The following is a 17,988-nucleotide window of genomic DNA, read 5'->3' as shown; positions in this document are numbered from 1 at the left end:
CACATCCACTACATATTTGCTGACGTATATATCTTGATATACTTGTACTGCCAGTATTGTAAAACCACATGATATGAAAACAAACAAATATCTGTTGCACATTTTAATGTGGAACAAACCATTAAATGCATGATTTTGAGTTACAGGTCTGTAAGTATACATGATGATGAATACATATCCATACAACAGCATAGAAGGCAAAACGAATCATTAAAAAACTGAAAGTGATTGTGGAGTGTCATCGTACAATGCCAGAGAAAGCCTTGTTCTCTGAGGAATTGTGTTAAATAAATATACAGCAAAATATCTGACAATCGTTCACCCTTGATAAGAATACAAACTCTTCGTTCTCAGGATGAATTAAAGTAGGGGCCAAAACATTTCTTGATTATTTCTGTAAAAGTGCATATAGTTTTGTTGAAGTTTTTACAACCAGTGTTACATTTATTAACACAGACATGCTTGAACATATTCAGACGAATGTCAGAACAATAAAAAACCTTTCAAATCAAACCAGCGAAAGTTATCTGGACAGGTTTTAAATCAGAAGCAAAATCATTGTTTCATAATTACATTAAGTACATTTATACTCGTGTGGAAAATAAATCCAGTAAAAGTTGATATCAGAATGAATTCTGTTGTTGATGAGGATATATATAACTCAAATTCACTCTGTTCTTTTCATACCAAAGCCCAACTAAAACAAATGATAAGTGATAAATCATAATCTTTTATCTTAAAATAATGTACCGTTTTGTTGTATAGCAGCTGCTTTTGTTTAGAAAATCACAAATATCCAGAAAATATATTTTGCATGAAGCTAAATTTCACACAACTATAAATTGCATTACATTATATGATCATTATATTATGCATATTTTATCCATGACAATTAAGCACATTTAAAACCCCAGATTCTCATTACTGCAATGCCTAAGAAAATTCTATTCCATTTTTTTTTTCATTAGAATTTTCTTTGGCATTGCAGTAATGGGAATGTTTTGAAAATGTGCTTTAATTGTCATGAAAATAATTTTATAATGCAATAAATCGTAACAGTTTTCGATGTCAGGGTGAAATCTTTTTTTTTGATTTTAGAAATGCACCTAGTATAAATGCTGTTTAATATTTGCATTAATCATTGGCTATTTTAATCGAGTTGATTTTATTTTTTTTAATCAGTGGACCCAATACACCTTACAAATCTCACTAGGATCATCTATATTCTGTGCAATCAAACGGTGATATGATTAAGCTGCTTCAGCTGTTAGGAGACCACGCATCCCGTGTCCTTCTGCGGCTTCAGATCCGGCTCCTTCAGAGGCTTTATCTCCTCCTCATGCCTCGCTTTTACCTGGAGGAGGGAAACAATCATTTATTAACCGTTACCTTTTGTAACAGTTTCACCAGTCTCTCAGTCGGAAAAGATGGATCTCAAAATAAGTGTTCAAAAGTTTGGGACGTGTAATGTTTGTTAAAGAAGTCTCTTCTGCTCATCAAGGCTGCATTTATTTGATTAAAAATACTGAAAAATACAGTAATCTTGAAAAATATTATTAGCATTTAAAACAATGGTTTCTATTTTAATATCCTTTAAAATATCATTTATTTCTGTGAAGCAAAGCTGAATTTCCACCATCATCATCCTCCAGTCTTCAGTGTCACATAATCTTCAGAAATCAGAATAATATACTGATTTATTATTAGAATTATCAACAGTTGTGCTGACAAATATATATTTTTTGGAATCTGCAATACTTTTTTCAGGATTCTTTGATGAATAAAAGTTAAAAAGTACAGCATTTATTTAAAATAAAAAATATTCTAATAATATAGATCTTTGCTATCGCTTCTTATCAACTTAACACGTCCTTAGTGTGTATTGTTAGAAAACATTTCTAATTTAAATAAATGCTCTTTATTTAAACATTTTTTATTCAAAGAATCTTGAAAAAAAGTATCACAGGTTCCAAAATAAATCGGTTTCCAACACAATAAATCAGTATATTTTCATGATTTCTGAAGATCATGTGACCCTGAAGACTGGAGGAATGATGCTGAAAATACAGCGGAGCATCACAGAAATAAATTACAGTTTAACACAGATTCACACAGAAAACAGATGTTTTAAATTGTAAAAATATTTCAGAAATTTTACTGTATATTTGATAAGATAAATGCAGCCTTGATGTTTTGTTTTTCTCGCTTTCCTCATCACCTTGTCGTCTTTGGGTCCTCTGGTCAGGTCAAAGGTCGCGTAGACTTCAGGTGTGCACTGAGCGCTGAGAGGCGGGAGCTCGAATGGAGTCGGTTCAGCCAAACCATAACTAGCCTTCAGTTCCAGCGCCGGAGCGTCTGCAGGAACCTTGTGAAAGTAACTAACACACAAATGAACCCATCAAACAGAGCGGATCAACACACAGCTTTACTGGAAACCATGCTGGACTCACATGAAGCTGTTCTCTCTCTGGCACTTCTCCAGGGTGTTCTTGATCAACGCGCCCAGCTTCTTAAAGAAGAGCTGCTCCGAGGGTCTGACCGTGCTGCCCGGACCCTTCATCTGACGGTACTCTTTACACAAGGCTTCAGCGCGGGAATAAACTGAGACACAGATTCAGACAAAGGATTTCACCCAGAAAACTCTCAACTAATCCCAGACTGAAAACCATCACTGCATCACTCTACTAAAAAAATACTGTTTTTGGATTCTTTGTAATTGTGTGAAAAGTGTATATTTGAACCATTACACTTTTCTTTCTTTAATATCAGTGTCTTTAATCTTTTGTCATGTACATGGCAGCTCTTCCTCAGAATATAAACTATATGATCCACCAAAATCCCCAACAGCTGATCATTTGTTAAGGGATTCATCATTAGCGTACACTTCTCGGCCTCCTGCAGGGATCTTATGGCCTCTCCGCATTTATCAGCTGCGAGAAGAGTCTGTCCATGATAGCAGTGTGCCTGGAAATAACACAAATATCTCATACATATTGCATTAATGTGACCAAATATCAAGATTAGTGATCGTCTCCGAACACTCTACTCGTCTGCCATTGTTCAAAGGAACAGAAAGAGTGATTTTAAATGATTTCATTCTACCGTATTTAACGGACTATAAGTCACACTTTTTTTCATAGTTTGGTTGGTCCTGTGTTTTATAGTCAGGTGCGACTTATTTATCAAAATTAATTTTACATGAACCAAGGGAAAACATTACCGTCTCCAGCCTCCAGAGGGAGTCTTGTAGTCTACACTGAAGACATAGAGCGCCCACTCGTGGCTGGAGAACGGTAATGTTTTCTCTTGGTTCTTGGTTCTAAATAAATGCGACTTATAGTCTAGTGCGACTTATATATGTTTTTTTCCTCATCATGACGTATTTTTGGACTGCTGCGACTTATACTTAGGTGCGACTTATAGTCCGAAAAATACGGTAGTTACATCAGTCATTTAATCCCAAATCTCTGGAGCTGACTCACATACGCCATGTAGAAGTGCTGCTTCAGCTGCAGGTATTTCTTCCATTTACTGCTGCATTCTGGATCCAAAGTGTTCAGAGTGTGATCTGGGCAGATGTAAGAAATCATATTATTATATAGCACTCGGATACTTATGACTAAACTTCATATTAACAAATATTTCAATGTCTGACGTGTCTCGTCGAACTCTGGGTCTCAACAGGATACGATTTTTTTAATTCAATATTAATGTCCATTCAGGCCCTTCACATATACATGTTATATAAATGTTACAGATTACATAAATATGTCATATATACAGTACAGACAAAAAGTTTGGAAACATTACTATTTTTAATGTTTTTGACAGAAGTTTCTTCTGCTCATCAAGCCTGCATTTATTTGATCAAAAATACAGAAAAAAATGTAATATTGTGAAATATTATTACAATTTAAAATAAATGTTTTTAAATTTATTATACTTTAAATCATCATTTATTTCTGTGATGCAAAGATGAATTTTTAGGATCATTATCACATGATCCTTTAGAAATCATTTTAATATGATGATTCATTATCAAAGTTGGAAACAGTTCTGCTGCTTAATATTTTTTCAGAACATCTGATACTTTTTTAGGATACTTTGATGAATAAAAAAAAAAAAAAAAAAAAAAGAAGCTATGTTTTTAAAATATAAATATTTTGTAATAACGATATCCACTACTGGTCAGTAATTTGGGGTCAGTATTTTTTTCTTTCTTTTTTTTCAATAAAATCAATACTTTTATTCAGCAAGGATGTGTTAAATTGATAAAAAGTGATAGTAAAGAAAATATATTATTAGAACATATATTACTAGAAATTTTTTTTTTTGAATAAATGCAGTTCTTTTTAACCTTTTATTCATCAAATATATGCAGATGAGAACAGCATTAGAAATAATTTGTTACATTCTAAATGGCTTTAGATCAATTTAATGCATCCTTGCTGAATACAAGTATTAATTTCTGTAAAAATAATAATAATCTTATGGGGTCATGACTTTAGAATATGGTGTGTACCGTATTTTCCAGACTATAAGTCGCACTTTTTTTCATAGTTTGGCTGTTCCTGCGACTTATAGTCAGGTGCGACTTATCAAAATTAATTTGACATGAGCCAAGAGAAATGAACTAAGAGAGAACATTACCGTTTCCAGCCGCCAGAGGGCGCTCTATGCTGCTCTCTCGTGGATGTAGATGGTAATGTTTTCTCTTGGTTCTAAATAAATGCGACTTATAGTCCAGTGTGACTTATATGTTTTTTTCCTCATCATGACGTATTTTTGAACTGATGCGACTTACACTCAGGTGCGACTTATGATCCGGAAAATTACGCTAATATTAATATCTACACACACAAACATATACAAATGTGTGTGAAATATTAAATCCATTATTTGAATAACTTAAAGGTTTAATTCACAACATCAGAGCGTGTCTCTAAACTCACCGGCCTTCTGGTAGAAGTTTGCGGTCTCGAAGGACAGCGCTGCGATGAGGGAGGCGTTGTGCTTCAGCTCGATGGCTCGGGCAATGGTGACTGAAAACAGAGACACATGAACCCTCACACACACACACACACACACACATCATGACCGTTCAGCAGTGTGTTTTACCCTCCTGAGCCTCCGCCTGAACCTGTACGATGTAGGTGTCAATGACTCTGGTCTCCAGGTCGCGACCCTTCTCTGCAGGAGTGATGAGTCGAGGAATATGAGTCTCCTGACAGGAAACACATCACATGATCAAAACAATCATGATTTACAGCGTTTAAGGCCTTCTAGGACCACTATCTGGTAATACATGCACTCTAATGGCTTTTCCCTTCATTTTCCACAGCATGAGCACATTTTACCTTAAGGGTTTTAAAAATTCCAGCAGCGATTCTCAAACTCTTGTGAACATCTTTGGCTTCATCTTCTGTGATGCTACAATTTAAAACAAAAGAAACCTGTCTTTAATTAAATGATAGAAATATATACCCTAAAATTAACCTTTCTGATATGTAACCCTGTTGCACAAAACCAGTCTTGAGTCGATATTTGTAGCAATAGCCAACAATACATTGTATGAGTCATATGATATTTTATACATCTCCTACTGTAAATATATCAAAACTTTTTTGATTAGTAATATGCAGTGCTAAGAATTCATTTGAACAACTTTAAAGATGATTTTCTCAATATTTAGATTTTTTTGCTCCCTCAGATTCCAGATTTTCAAATAGTTGCATCTCGAACAAATATTGTCCTCCGAACAAACCATGCATCAATGGAGAGAAGATTTATTCAATTTAGAAAATCTGACACTTAAGACTGGTTTTGTGCTCCAGGGTCACATATTATTTATTGCACTTCTACATGTAATGCATTACACACTGGTATAATAATGCACAGTCAGTTTAATTTGAGACTATGACCAGCTGACGGTAAACAATATACATTTCACAGCTCATTTATTACATGCTTACTTACCCAATAAATTAATAACAATTATATTCATTTTGAAATGTTAGTGATTTTATTATTAGAGTGATATGAAAGACTTTTCAAATACTATGCTTATGAAATACTATTATTTTAGTATTATTTAAATACTGTTATAGAATTTATACATTAAAATTAGTTGTTTCATCAGTTCTATTTTCCATTTTTAAATCACAGATTCCTGTCACTGTCCAACCAATCATTCATTCCCCTGAGAACTGACACGTGTTACTTACTTCTCCTTTCCGGCCAGTCGTGAGGCAAACTTGGTGTACCAGATGGCCACATTAAAGGCCATAGACACCAGCTCAAAAATAGCATCCTGTTGGGCACTGCAAAACACAGATCAAACCTTGCTGTTCAAGTTCAAATCCACTGTCACTTTCATAAATCCTCATCATATCAGATCAATGTCAACATGGACATGTAGCATAAGATGCATTCAAGAAAAATCAACTAAACTAAACAAGATTTACAAAAAACACACATGCATTTGAAGTAAGGATAAATACAGATTGTTCAGAACACGATGCATTTTGTGCAATTAATTATTCGCTTTTTAAATATGATAAATAATGCATGTTTTTTTTCGCAGCTAAGATTTACAGGAAACCTTGATGTATAACACATTACTAAGGAATTCAGAATGTACATTGTGATGCATCATAATTTTTCATTAATTGCAACCAGTTAAAATGCATTAAATTATTTACAGATTATATTTGAAACTGTTTTTATGACGTGCATTACAAGGCATAAACAATGCATTAAAATACTTTTAATATCCATTTGTAAAGGCTTCCCGTATTACTAATTTTTGCAAAAAAAAAGGAAACCAGTTGAAAACCACTTGTGCTATACCACAAAACCTACTTTAGGTGATAGTTCTGCTCTTTCTGGGTTACCTTGCAATATTTCCCTGTAAAGTGTCAGTCCATTTGAAGTTCTGGATGAACCGGAGCTTGTTCTCCTGTGTGGTTCCATCCAGCGGCAAAATGAATCCTAGAACAAACAACAACAAAACACATGCATCCGAGCAGAATAAATGCAAATGAATAAAAACAGCCTGAGCAACACAGGAAATGTCTGATCAGAGAGGAAAAATAACAGTGCACAAACCCTGTAAAAGAGCAAAATATTCATCGCTGGATTTCTTCATGATCTCTGGGGTGCACGTGGCGTCTGTGAACGCATCCAGCAGTCGGGCACGCGTCGTTCTCAAGTCACTGAGCCACAGATTTAACAATTATATCAGAAAAATGATCATGCACATACAGTAGGGTGACCATGCGTCCTCGTTCTCCCAGATGGGACTTACAAATTGCCTAAAATATCTGTGTTTTGGCTTTGTTTGCCTACAGTCCTCAATAAAAATTAGATGCAGAGCTGGATAGAAACTTTAATCGGATTGCGAAAATTATCAGTATAGTTCAATATTATACTATTTAAATCAATATGGTAAGCATTTTTCATTAAAGTTGCATTAAAAAGTACTCTGATTGAATTACCTAGAATTTTTAATGCATTAGTGTATGTCACTTACTACAATTTCTGTAATTTGCAATCAGTAACAGTAATCTACCCAGCTATGATTATGTTTACACATATCTGCATTGTACTGTAGATCCCGCCTTAATTGGTCATTATACACAATCCCTGCACGTAATTGGTCGAACTACTTTTCAGTCATTACCATCCGCAAATATGAAAACAATAGAAAAATAAAGCCAAACTTGGACATTTAAGACAATTTAGAAACCCCAGGCAGGAAAGAGGAGTATATAAGAGCACTATATCCTCACTTGCAGATCTTATTAGCAGCGGGGCTGGATGCCACACCATACAGGTTAAAGGACACAGGTGCCGTGGCTTTCAAAGGGTTTCGATGGAACCAGTGAGTCATGATGAGAGGACACCTGAACCAGAAGAAAGAGCCTGTTATCAATTACAGTGCATTTCAATATTTGATCTTAAGGACATTGTATTTGCTGTTGTGTGATCGCCATCATATATCAAGTATAAAATCTGGATCCTGACCATCTGAGATCCTCTTGAGAAACAGAAACACATCCAGCTTACTAAACATCATATGATTTTATATACAAGTTATAAGCGACTGAGAACATTGCACATCTATTTTGCTATTAAGAAAAATTATTTATAAAAGATCAGATCCAAAGAATGATGAGGGAATCATTTGATAAGGCAGGTCTATTTCTAACAGCTCAGCCTTTTTTATCAATGAGTAAAAACATATATACATTAGCTAAAACTACCAAAGGTTGATGTTTTATCGTCTATAGAGGAAAACAGACTGATCTGTGATCTTAATGTCGTTCACAAAATATGATTAAAACCTGAGAGAGTCACAGAAACTCGTTATTCATCAGCAGTAACACGCTTAAATCTCACAACAAACATAACTCATAACGCTTGTTTTAAATAAAACAGAATATACAATTTATACCTGAAATGTGTCGACTGTCAGATGTTTGATGTTTTAATCGAAGAGACTGGAGATCAGGAAACGCCAAAACAATGAACGCTCTTCCTGTATGACGTTGACGTATTTCGGGCGGTGACGTCATGCACACGCCCACTGGTTTAAACGCCCGCTTACTTAATTATTTATGATGCGTGTTTTGGTTGCGTTTTATTACTGGTTGTGGCTGTACATTATAATTTTAGTTTCTGATTTTAATATGCAATAGAATAGGAATCAGGTATAGACAGTTTAAAGAAAACGGATAAACATTTTACACACAGAAATGTGTTCTATAAGTCAGAATGACTTGGTGAGAGAAAGAAAAAACCAAAGGCCCTTTCAATAATATCTAAAGTCTTTGGAAGACGGCCACATTAAAAAAAGAAAAAGAAAAAAAAAACACCAATTAAAAAATGCAGTTATCTTACATAAGAGTTCCATTATGGCAAAATTACTAATTTTAAAGAAAAATAAAAAAATAACTTTTCATTTGATCCCCGAACTGACTCAAATGATTCGCGAACCCGCTCCGAACTCCCGAACTGATTCAAATGATTCGCGAACCCTATACGAACTCTCGAATTGATTCAAATGATCCGCGAAGCCGCTACGAACTCCCGAACTGATTCAAATGATTCGCGAACCATATACGAACTTTCGAATTGATTCAAATGATCCGCGAAACAGCTCCGAACTCCCGAACTGATTCAGATGATTTGCGATCCCCAAACTGACTCAAATGATTCGCGAACCCGCTCCGAACTCCCACACTGACTCAAATGATTCGCGAACCCTATATGAACTCTCGAATTGATTCAAATGATCCGCGAAGCCGCTACGAACTCCCGAACTGATTCAAATGATTCGCGAACCCTATATGGACTCTCGAATTGATTCAAATGATCCGTGAAGCCGCTACGAACTCCCGAACTGATTCAAATGATTCGCGAAACCTATACGAACTCTCGAATTGATTCAAATGATCTGCGAAGCAGCTCCGAACTCCCGAACTTATTCAAATGATTTGCAAACCCCAAACTGACTCAAATGATTCGCGAACCCGCTCCGATTTCTCGAACTGACTCAAATGATTCACGCTCCATACTCCGAACTAGGAAGAATTAGGAAGCGTGCATTGTGAAGGGCGCTCTGAAAAGCAGCAGTGAAGGCAAAGGATTAAAACCTCTATTAAAACAGATGTCCAAATGAACGTACCTGTACGCTAAAAGAACGTTCTGGGCGCACAGAGAGGTGGTGGTATGCTCAAGAGTTATATTTTGGAAGTGGCGGTACCGGTGCGTACTGGCCCACTGGTTGGGGGTTTTGTCATAGTTTTTTTTTTTTAAATATGTCCACATAGTTGTATGTTTTAGTTTTATTTCTTCTATTTCAAAATAAATAACAATGAGAAACACTGCATTGGCAGCTAACTGAAACAAAATATTTTACTTCATTTAATATATATTTAACATACAAAAAGCTTCACATTTATGTTTTGTTAAAGCATTGGATGTAATCCAGTAATACAGTTTTGATTGCTTTAAGATTAAAAGAGCTGTGGATAGTTTCAAGATCAACTAAATAAAGTAAATAAATTTTTATATATGCATGTAAAATTTAAAAATGCTCTAATAGAGTTAATAGAAAGTTAATTTCACGGGTTTTCTATCCAAACCCAATTAGACGAGAATATGTGCTTAAAGATTTTGATATGATTGAAGTTAAAAAAAATTGAAAAAAAGATTTGTCTTACCCCCTTCCTCCAAAAGCTAAAGAGGTGTGCTTCAAGATTAGAAATGAGATTTACCCTACCAACGAATACAATTTTGATGCAATTAATTGTGTTTTTGTGAAACAAGTATTGCATCTTCAGAGCAGGTACTTTTTTGGTGTGGTTCAGTTCACTTCTTTTGGAGAGAGATGCAAAACTTGGTTAAGTTCAAAAGATGTTGAATTCCCACCATTCACACCATGTGAAGGCAGTCAGGTTTGGTGTTTTTCACGAAAAACAAAGATTTTGAATTTTCGCTCGATCCTCTGATATGTTTTTTATTCACAAATGCAGATGGTTTAAATCTAAACCCAACTTTATCCATTGGTGTAACAAGCTAAAACTCTTATATAACGCCTTAAAATTTGTTAAGAATAAAAAAGCCCTTAAGTTGACTTCTCAGTTGGAATTGTATAATTTATAATTTAAAAGCCCACTTTGTAGTTTTTTGTTTCTTATTTATGTAGTTTTTGTTTTCCTTTCATCTTCTTCTTATTATTATACATTTTTGTGGTTGTTGTTATATTTTTTGGTTTTGCTCAACAAAGGCTGAATAAATGTGGATATTTTCTGAAATGTGTTTATTTACCTTGATTGGTTGTAATGTTGTTGCAAAAAAAAAAAAAAAAAAAAAATCCATCTCACGTAATTATTTTGAACGTCGGACTTTTATTTTGAAAGTCTTCCGGCGCAGTTGCATGTAGTCCGGTTGCACTCGCGTCAGGCCTGTGTCGGTGCGTGGCGATGCCACCGGAGCATCCGGAGCCCACTGCGTTTCCCCGGCGGTGCACAACAAAGCGGCGCTGGAGATAAAACTTCCCCAGCGATGTCAGAGCCCCGAGCTGTCGCGCAACTTTAACCCGAGAAGATGTCAGATGTCACCAAAACCGTCCAGAAATGGCACACGAGTTTTAAAAAGGGCACGGATTTTGATTCGTGGGGGCAGCTGGTGGAAGCCATCGATGAATATCAAATGTAAGTTGCGCATTTTTAATCACATATATATAGTACCATATATATATATATATATATATTTGTCGATCTCTGGATCAGAGTTGGTTACAAGTGAGTTTTTTTCTTCTACAAATATAAGTTACATGACAAGCGATGCATTGCATTAACACAACGTTGCAATTTATTCCCCGTTAATAAATTTTGATGTGCATGTGATGTGATGCGGTGAGTAAATAAATAAATAAGTGTTGAGTGTTCAACAGCCTGTTTGCATTATGTCGCGCGCGCCACACCCTCCAACACTGGGTGGAGCTTCAGTCTGAGCTCGTGCCATTCAGGTCAATCACAACAGACACTCCACTTGTGCATTTTATTCATGGATTTAATGTGCATTTATTTTTCTGGGGCACGGTTTCAATAAATGTGGGTAAAGAAAAGCACTTTTATTATTTATTTATTTCATTTCTTATCATAGCCAGATGTGTCTATAAACAAAGTTATCATTAAAAATTAAGTCATTTGTATTTGGTTCTTGTGATGTTTTATTTATTTATTTATTTTAGACTGGCAAGGCAACTTCAGAAAGAAGTGCAGTCATCAAACTCGCATGAATTCACCGAGGAACAGAAGGTGAGCATGTTCACCGTGATGATGACTGACAGCTGTCAATCACTTTTCCACGCTTAGCATGACAGCAAATGCAATTCCAAATCGGGAACTGATGTTCGGATATTTTCAATTATATTTATTATTAAGACATTGGTTCTTTTTTTTGCTGTGGACTTCTACTGTCTGGTTCTGATATCTCACACAAAATCAATTGTTTCATTGATGTGTTTCCCAGAAAACCCTGGGAAAGCTTGCAACATGCCTTGAAATGCGAAGTGCAGCCTTACAGGTTAGTGCGGTTATGAGATGAGTCTTAATGATCAATTATACTTCAGTTTCTTCAGAGAGTGTAAACAATATTTTCTCAATATAATGATTATCAGTGCTCTTACGTTCCTGTTAAACTGATATCTTGTGCTTCTGGTGTCTATCCTTTGCCAGTGCACACAATCTCAAGAGGAGTTCAAGTTAGAAGACCTGAAAAAACTGGAGCCCAGTATGTACATTAATATGTGCATATGAATGATTTTAACCCTATTTGATAGATTAATTTAAATGCATCCTCTAAATTATCTACTGTCATCCGATTTTAATAAAGTCATCTTAAGAATAACTTTTATATTTCCAGATAAACACTTACTCTTACGTTTCTCCACAGTTATTAAGAACATTCTGACCTACAACAAAGATTTCCCTTTTGATGTCCAACCAGTGCCTTTGAGGTAGTCTTTTGATGTTTATTTATAGAACGGATGCTGGATGCTGATTGGTCGATCCAGTATTCCAATTCTAACTCTGTGCTATAAAGAGTGTTGCTAGGTGGTACAATATTAAATCTCAAGTTTTTAAAGATACTGTCTAGGGTCTATACTCAGTTCTTGTAGGATCCCTTGCTGTTGCACAGATTTGAGCAATGTGTTTCTGACGGATGATGGATTCTGGGTGTTTTTAGGAGGATTCTTGCGCCGGGTGAGGAGGAGAACCTCGAGCTGGAGGAGGAGCTGGATGCTGGGACTGGAGCAGGATCAACTCCATCATTCCCTTCAAGGGTTCCAGGTGACTCCCTTCATAGTGCACGACGTTCAGTATTTAAGCACTACTTGTAAGCATTAAGCTAAGGCCTTAAATTAGATTTTACAACCATTAAAAAAATATATCAGGCAGATAAAACTCACATTTTCTTCAGAAATTGGTCTAGCTTTAAGTATCACGAATTTACAATTTTTTGTTGATATTTTGAATTAGATTATCTATTTTAATTTTAGTATTTTAATTCTAGTTCTGTTTGTCATTTTTATTCATTTTCTTTTTAAATATGATCATGTAGTTTAATGTTTTAGGTCATTTCGTTTCACTTTGTTAGCTTCAAAATGAATAAAGCCTTGGCAATTAGCGGAATTTAAATATTAATTGATTTAAAATATTTATTTGACACCAATTTATTTCAGTTAGTATTAATGTAATGCACTGCAAAATTATTTTCTTACTCAGCATCTTTGTTTTTTGTTTACTAATCCCTACACATTCTATATGAGATGCAAAATTAATCATTACTATTTTTTTTTTCTAAAATTTTATCAAAACTGAGTTTTTTTGTTTAGTTTTTATGTAATAGAAATATCTGCCAATGTTGCAAGACGAAGTTGTTTTCCCTTTAAATTGTGTTTCTTACCTCATTGGCAGATATTTTAATAGATCTTTCAGAAAACAAGGCTTAATATCTTACTTCAAGTAAATGTATCTTGACTCAAGTAAGTTTAGATATTTAGACGAGACACAATTATTTTTTGCACTGATTTTTATTAATGGTCTTAGTTCAACAATAAAACCCAAGCTCTGTAATGATACAGACGGTTTTATCCAAAGCGACTAACAGTGCATACAGGCTATACGTTTATTTTCTCTCTGGGAATTGAACCCATGACCTCATGCACGTCTAACACAGTCCTCTACCTCTGAGCCACATGCTATATTTAATATAGGTAAACAGTAGATGAACTTGTGCCAGTTTTCATAGTTTGACGTCTTTGACAGGTACGCTGTTGCCACGATTACCCTCGGAGCCAGGAATGACTTTGCTCACGCTGACGATAGAGAAGATCGGTCTGAAAGATGCAGGACAGTGCATTGACCCGTACATTACAGTCAGTGTTAAAGGTAGAGCTCCGCAGTGCTCGATATCCTCACATCAGATACAGCACGTCTTAACTGTTTTCTTACATTTTTATCTTTCCTTTTTCACGATCCAGATCTGAACGGAATAGACTTGAACCCGGTTCAGGACACGCCAGTGGCCACGCACAAGGAGGACACGTATATTCATTTTAGCGTGGATGTAGAAATCCAGAAACATCTAGAAAAACTACCAAAAGGTCTCACTTTGCTCTTATAGGAAAAGCTCAACCAAAAATGACGATTTGCTCCATTCAGGATGTAGAGGAGTTTGTTTCTTCATCAGATTTGGAGAAATGTAGCTCATCAACGGATGCTCTGCAGTGAATGGGTGCCGTCAGAATGAGAGTCCAAACAGCTGATAAAAACATCACAATAATCCACACGTCACTCCAGTTCACATCTCGTGAAGACAAAACCTGAAACAAATCCAGCATTAAGAGGTTTTAACTTCAAACTCTTGCTTCCAGCCAAAATACGAGTCCTCTATCTATAATATCTGGATATTTTCCTGTTTTTCTCCTGTTTTGTGTATTTATTTATAACCGTTTTGGCTTGTAAACGGCGCTTGATCTGTGCAGATTTCTCTCCTGATTCAGTGAAGTCAACTTTTTCACTGGACTCATATTTTGACCAAAAGCAAGAGTTTGAAATGGTTTAAAAATCGCTTAATGCTGGATTTGTTTCAGGTTTTGTCTTCACTAGATGTAAACTGGTGTGGTGTGGTTTATTGTGATGTTTTTATCAGCTGTTTGGACTCTCATTCTGACGGCACCCATTCACTGCAGAGCATCCATTGATGAGACACTGACGCAATGTTACATTTCTCCAAACCTGATGAAGAAACAAACTCAACTACATCTTTCATAAGGACTCAAGAGACAAAGTATAAACTATTTCAGTATATTATTATTGTGCTTGATCATTTTTGCGTTTGCCTCTTTTGCAGGCACAGCTATTTTCTTCGAATTCAAACACTACAAACCCAAAAAAAGATTCACTAGCACAAAGTGTTTTGCTTTCATGGAAATGGATGAAATCAGACCAGGTCCCATTGTTATAGAACTGTGAGTACCAGGCGAGTTTTTCAAAGTCGGTTGCATCCTGCTATGTTACATCATTAATATGCAATGCATAAATCTGATTTTAGGTACAAGAAACCGACTGACTTCAAGAGGAAGAAACTCAACCTCCTGACAAAGAAACCTCTTTACCTGCACCTCAACCAGACTTTGCACAAAGACTAAACCAAGATCCGTCAGCCAAACACTTGACGGACAGCAGAGGTTATATTTCTCGGATATGTTTGGCGCATCACCTCTAACATTCCTTGCAATATTGGACGCTTTTCTTCATATCTAAGTTTGGGACACAGCCTGATTTCTCTGCGGTGCTTCATCTGAAAGAGAAATTAGTGTTAGAAATGGAAACGATTGAAAAAAACTGAATTGTCAATGATGTTGATTTCTGATGGTAACAGATGGATGTAACACAACTTTCCATTGGTTTTCGTATTTTGATTGCATTAAAGAAACCAATCGCCATCATCTTCCAAACCTGTATGCTGTTATTATTGGATGGAAATACTCTTTTTCATGAAATGTAATCAGAAAAAAAAAGACAAAGCACCATTAAACATCATAAAAATAATTTATTTTATGTTTTTACATTTTCATAACCCATTTGTAGACTTAATATTAAACTCTTGTTCAGTGAAAATCGCCAATATGTAATGTAATTAATTGGCCATTTCATTCTTAAAGCCAATTGAATCTGAATATATAACTTTTTTTTTTGTATGCATATATACTGTGGGGAAAAACAGCATACAAATTTGGAATAACAGGAGGTGAGTAAATATCGACAGAAAATTAACTTTTAAATGAACTATTCCTTTATAAATGTTTAACAGACAAGTTTATTGCTTTTATCCAGTATGCATTGCTTCCTAATGCTATTAAAATGAAGTACATGAAAACCTATAAGAACAACACTAAAAACATCTCAAATATATATATTAAAACATTTTAAAACGATTTTAAGTTGTGTATGTTAACTGCTTATCAACTGGCTAATATTAATTTAGCATTACAAAACGTTCAAACTTTAAAATAATGGTGTTTGGCTTAGAAACATCATTGAAAATCTTTCACAATGACCTTGTAGTACTCTTTAATAGATATTTCAGAAGTTTAATTGAGTATGAATCAGAAAAGCAAGTAAATATGAACTTGATATGTGAAAGGAGAAACTGAAGCATTAGCATAACGGCTTTGTAATTAGCGCCATCCACACTTTGATGTTTGATGAATAGTTCAGTCTGTTTAGTTAGATTAAATTATACTTACTTCAGGATTAGTTTCTCAAACAGTTTGAACCAAGTTTACCAAAGGATTTCAGAAAAAGTTTGACAAGAGCTAGGTTCTGTTTGGAGACTAGCCTAACTTTTACTGCTTTATCACAGGAGTTTTCCAGATTATTATTTTCTTATATAAGGAAAAAACCTAAAGGAGATGCTTTTTCCCACATTGGACTGTTTAATTTGGTTATGCCAATGTTAGAGTCTCGGAATCAACTAAATGGTTAAATAAAGTAGTACTGCATTTCAGTGAAGACTTCATCAAGTTTGTTTAATGGCGTGTGCATCATAACACAGCTTTTTCTAATGTCTCATTTCTAATAAATGATATTGCTGCTTGACTCATCAATATTTTATGAACATACTTCAGCCTGAAATATCAGATTAGCCTCGAGGAAACACGATAACGTTTACTGTGAATCATTTGAGTCAGTTCTGCAGTTCGTAGCGGGTTCGCGAATCATTTGAGTCAGTTCGGGAGTTCGGAGCGGGTTCGCGAATCATTGAGTCAGTTCGGGGACGCAAATCATTTGAATCAATTCGGGAGTTCGGAGCGGCTTCGCGGATCATTTGAATCAATTCGAGAGTTCGTATAGGGTTCGCGAATCATTTGAATCAGTTCGGGAGTTCAAAGCGGGTTCGCGAATCATTTGAGTCAGTTTGGGAGTTCGGATCGTGTTCGCGAATCATTTGAGTCAGTTCGGGAGTTCGGAGCGGGTTCGCGAATCATTGAGTCAGTTCGGGGATCGCAAATCATTTGAATCAATTCGGGAGTTCGTATAGGGTTCGCGAATCATTTGAATCAGTTCGGGAGTTCAAAGCGGGTTCGCGAATCATTTGAGTCAGTTTGGGAGTTCAAAGCGGGTTCGCGAATCATTTGAGTCAGTTTGGGGATCGCGAATCATTTGAATCAGTTCGGGAGATCGGAGCGTTATTCATTTGAGTCAGTTCGGGAGTTCGAAGCTGGATCTCAAATCATTTGAGTCAGTTTGGAAGTTTGAATGCAGTAGCGCTTTCTAAGAATGCTTTTGCACATTTTATTTATGTTCAGTAGTTCTTTCTAGCTCAAGCAAATCCACAAACTAATAAAATGATTTATTATTAAATTTAAATTTTATTTAGGTTGCCTGTTGACTGCTGTATATAAAAGCCCTTCAATATAGTTGTTGTTACCTCAGGGGATGAGGGGAATCATCAAAAAAATAATAATAAAAATAATTTGGCTATAATAGAGTACCGGCACCTCTTTTGGGCCACTTAAAGCACTGATTAAGATACATAGGATCACCTATTTTGTAAATGCCAAACTAAAATTTGCTGACTTTGCTCACACAGGACATCATTACTCACATCAAAAAACTGATGATTTTTATACCTGGTGTTGTATTGCTTAGAAGTTGCTGTTATTTTAATGCCTTTTCACTCAAAAACTGCAGTGCATAAGTTCAGATCCGCAAGGCTTATGATCAGTCAGTTCCAAAAAGTAATACAAAATCTTTGCCAATCAAAATAAAACAAGTTTAAAAAAAACTGAATCCAAGATTTAGTGATAATACAGCATGTACAAGGGATGTACAAGCCATTTTTAAACGCAGGTCATTTTTGATGAAAAAACAAATTAAGAAAGGATTTTCAGCACTGCAGAAGTGT

At 35.4% G+C, this 17,988-nt stretch overlaps 2 protein-coding genes across 2 annotated transcripts; one reads left to right on the top strand and one right to left on the bottom strand.

The window, feature by feature from the left end:
- Positions 1-90: 90 nt before the first annotated feature.
- Positions 91-8,601, bottom strand: brox (BRO1 domain and CAAX motif containing). The gene is made up of 13 exons (XM_026290490.1): positions 8,456-8,601; positions 7,791-7,904; positions 7,108-7,214; positions 6,894-6,990; positions 6,225-6,320; positions 5,358-5,430; positions 5,119-5,224; positions 4,953-5,042; positions 3,483-3,568; positions 2,883-2,964; positions 2,451-2,601; positions 2,219-2,378; positions 91-1,354 (listed from the first exon to the last, which is right to left on the bottom strand). Exons 2-13 carry the CDS (start codon positions 7,889-7,891, stop codon positions 1,268-1,270), a joined length of 1,236 nt encoding a protein of 411 aa, XP_026146275.1. The 5' UTR covers positions 7,892-7,904; positions 8,456-8,601; the 3' UTR covers positions 91-1,267.
- Positions 8,602-10,922: 2,321 nt separating this feature from the next.
- aida (axin interactor, dorsalization associated) lies at positions 10,923-16,015 on the top strand. The gene is made up of 10 exons (XM_026290504.1): positions 10,923-11,219; positions 11,762-11,828; positions 12,043-12,096; positions 12,249-12,303; positions 12,466-12,529; positions 12,760-12,863; positions 13,842-13,964; positions 14,057-14,179; positions 14,929-15,046; positions 15,130-16,015. The coding sequence occupies exons 1-10, from the start codon at positions 11,113-11,115 to the stop codon at positions 15,224-15,226; spliced, it is 912 nt and encodes a 303-aa protein (XP_026146289.1). The 5' UTR covers positions 10,923-11,112; the 3' UTR covers positions 15,227-16,015.
- The last annotated feature ends 1,973 nt before the right edge of the window (positions 16,016-17,988 follow it).

The sequence above is a fragment of the Carassius auratus genome, chromosome 20 (genome assembly GCF_003368295.1).
Source record: "Carassius auratus strain Wakin chromosome 20, ASM336829v1, whole genome shotgun sequence".
Classification (NCBI taxonomy): domain Eukaryota; kingdom Metazoa; phylum Chordata; class Actinopteri; order Cypriniformes; family Cyprinidae; genus Carassius; species Carassius auratus.
The sequence above is the reverse complement of the archived record's forward strand: the minus strand, read 5'-3'. Positions and strand labels throughout refer to the sequence as shown.

Coding starts and splice junctions, on each gene's coding strand:
- brox (XM_026290490.1), bottom strand. CDS start 7,891: ATGACTCACTGGTTCCATCGAAACCCTTTGAAAGCCACGGCACCTGTG. Junction 6,321..6,893: donor TTACAGGGAAATATTGCAAG/GTAACCCAGAAA, acceptor TGTGTTTTGCAG/TGCCCAACAGGATGCTATTT. Junction 5,225..5,357: donor GAATTTTTAAAACCCTTAAG/GTAAAATGTGCT, acceptor GTTTCCTGTCAG/GAGACTCATATTCCTCGACT.
- aida (XM_026290504.1), top strand. CDS start 11,113: ATGTCAGATGTCACCAAAACCGTCCAGAAATGGCACACGAGTTTTAAA. Junction 14,180..14,928: donor TCTAGAAAAACTACCAAAAG/GTCTCACTTTGC, acceptor CCTCTTTTGCAG/GCACAGCTATTTTCTTCGAA. Junction 15,047..15,129: donor GGTCCCATTGTTATAGAACT/GTGAGTACCAGG, acceptor ATCTGATTTTAG/GTACAAGAAACCGACTGACT.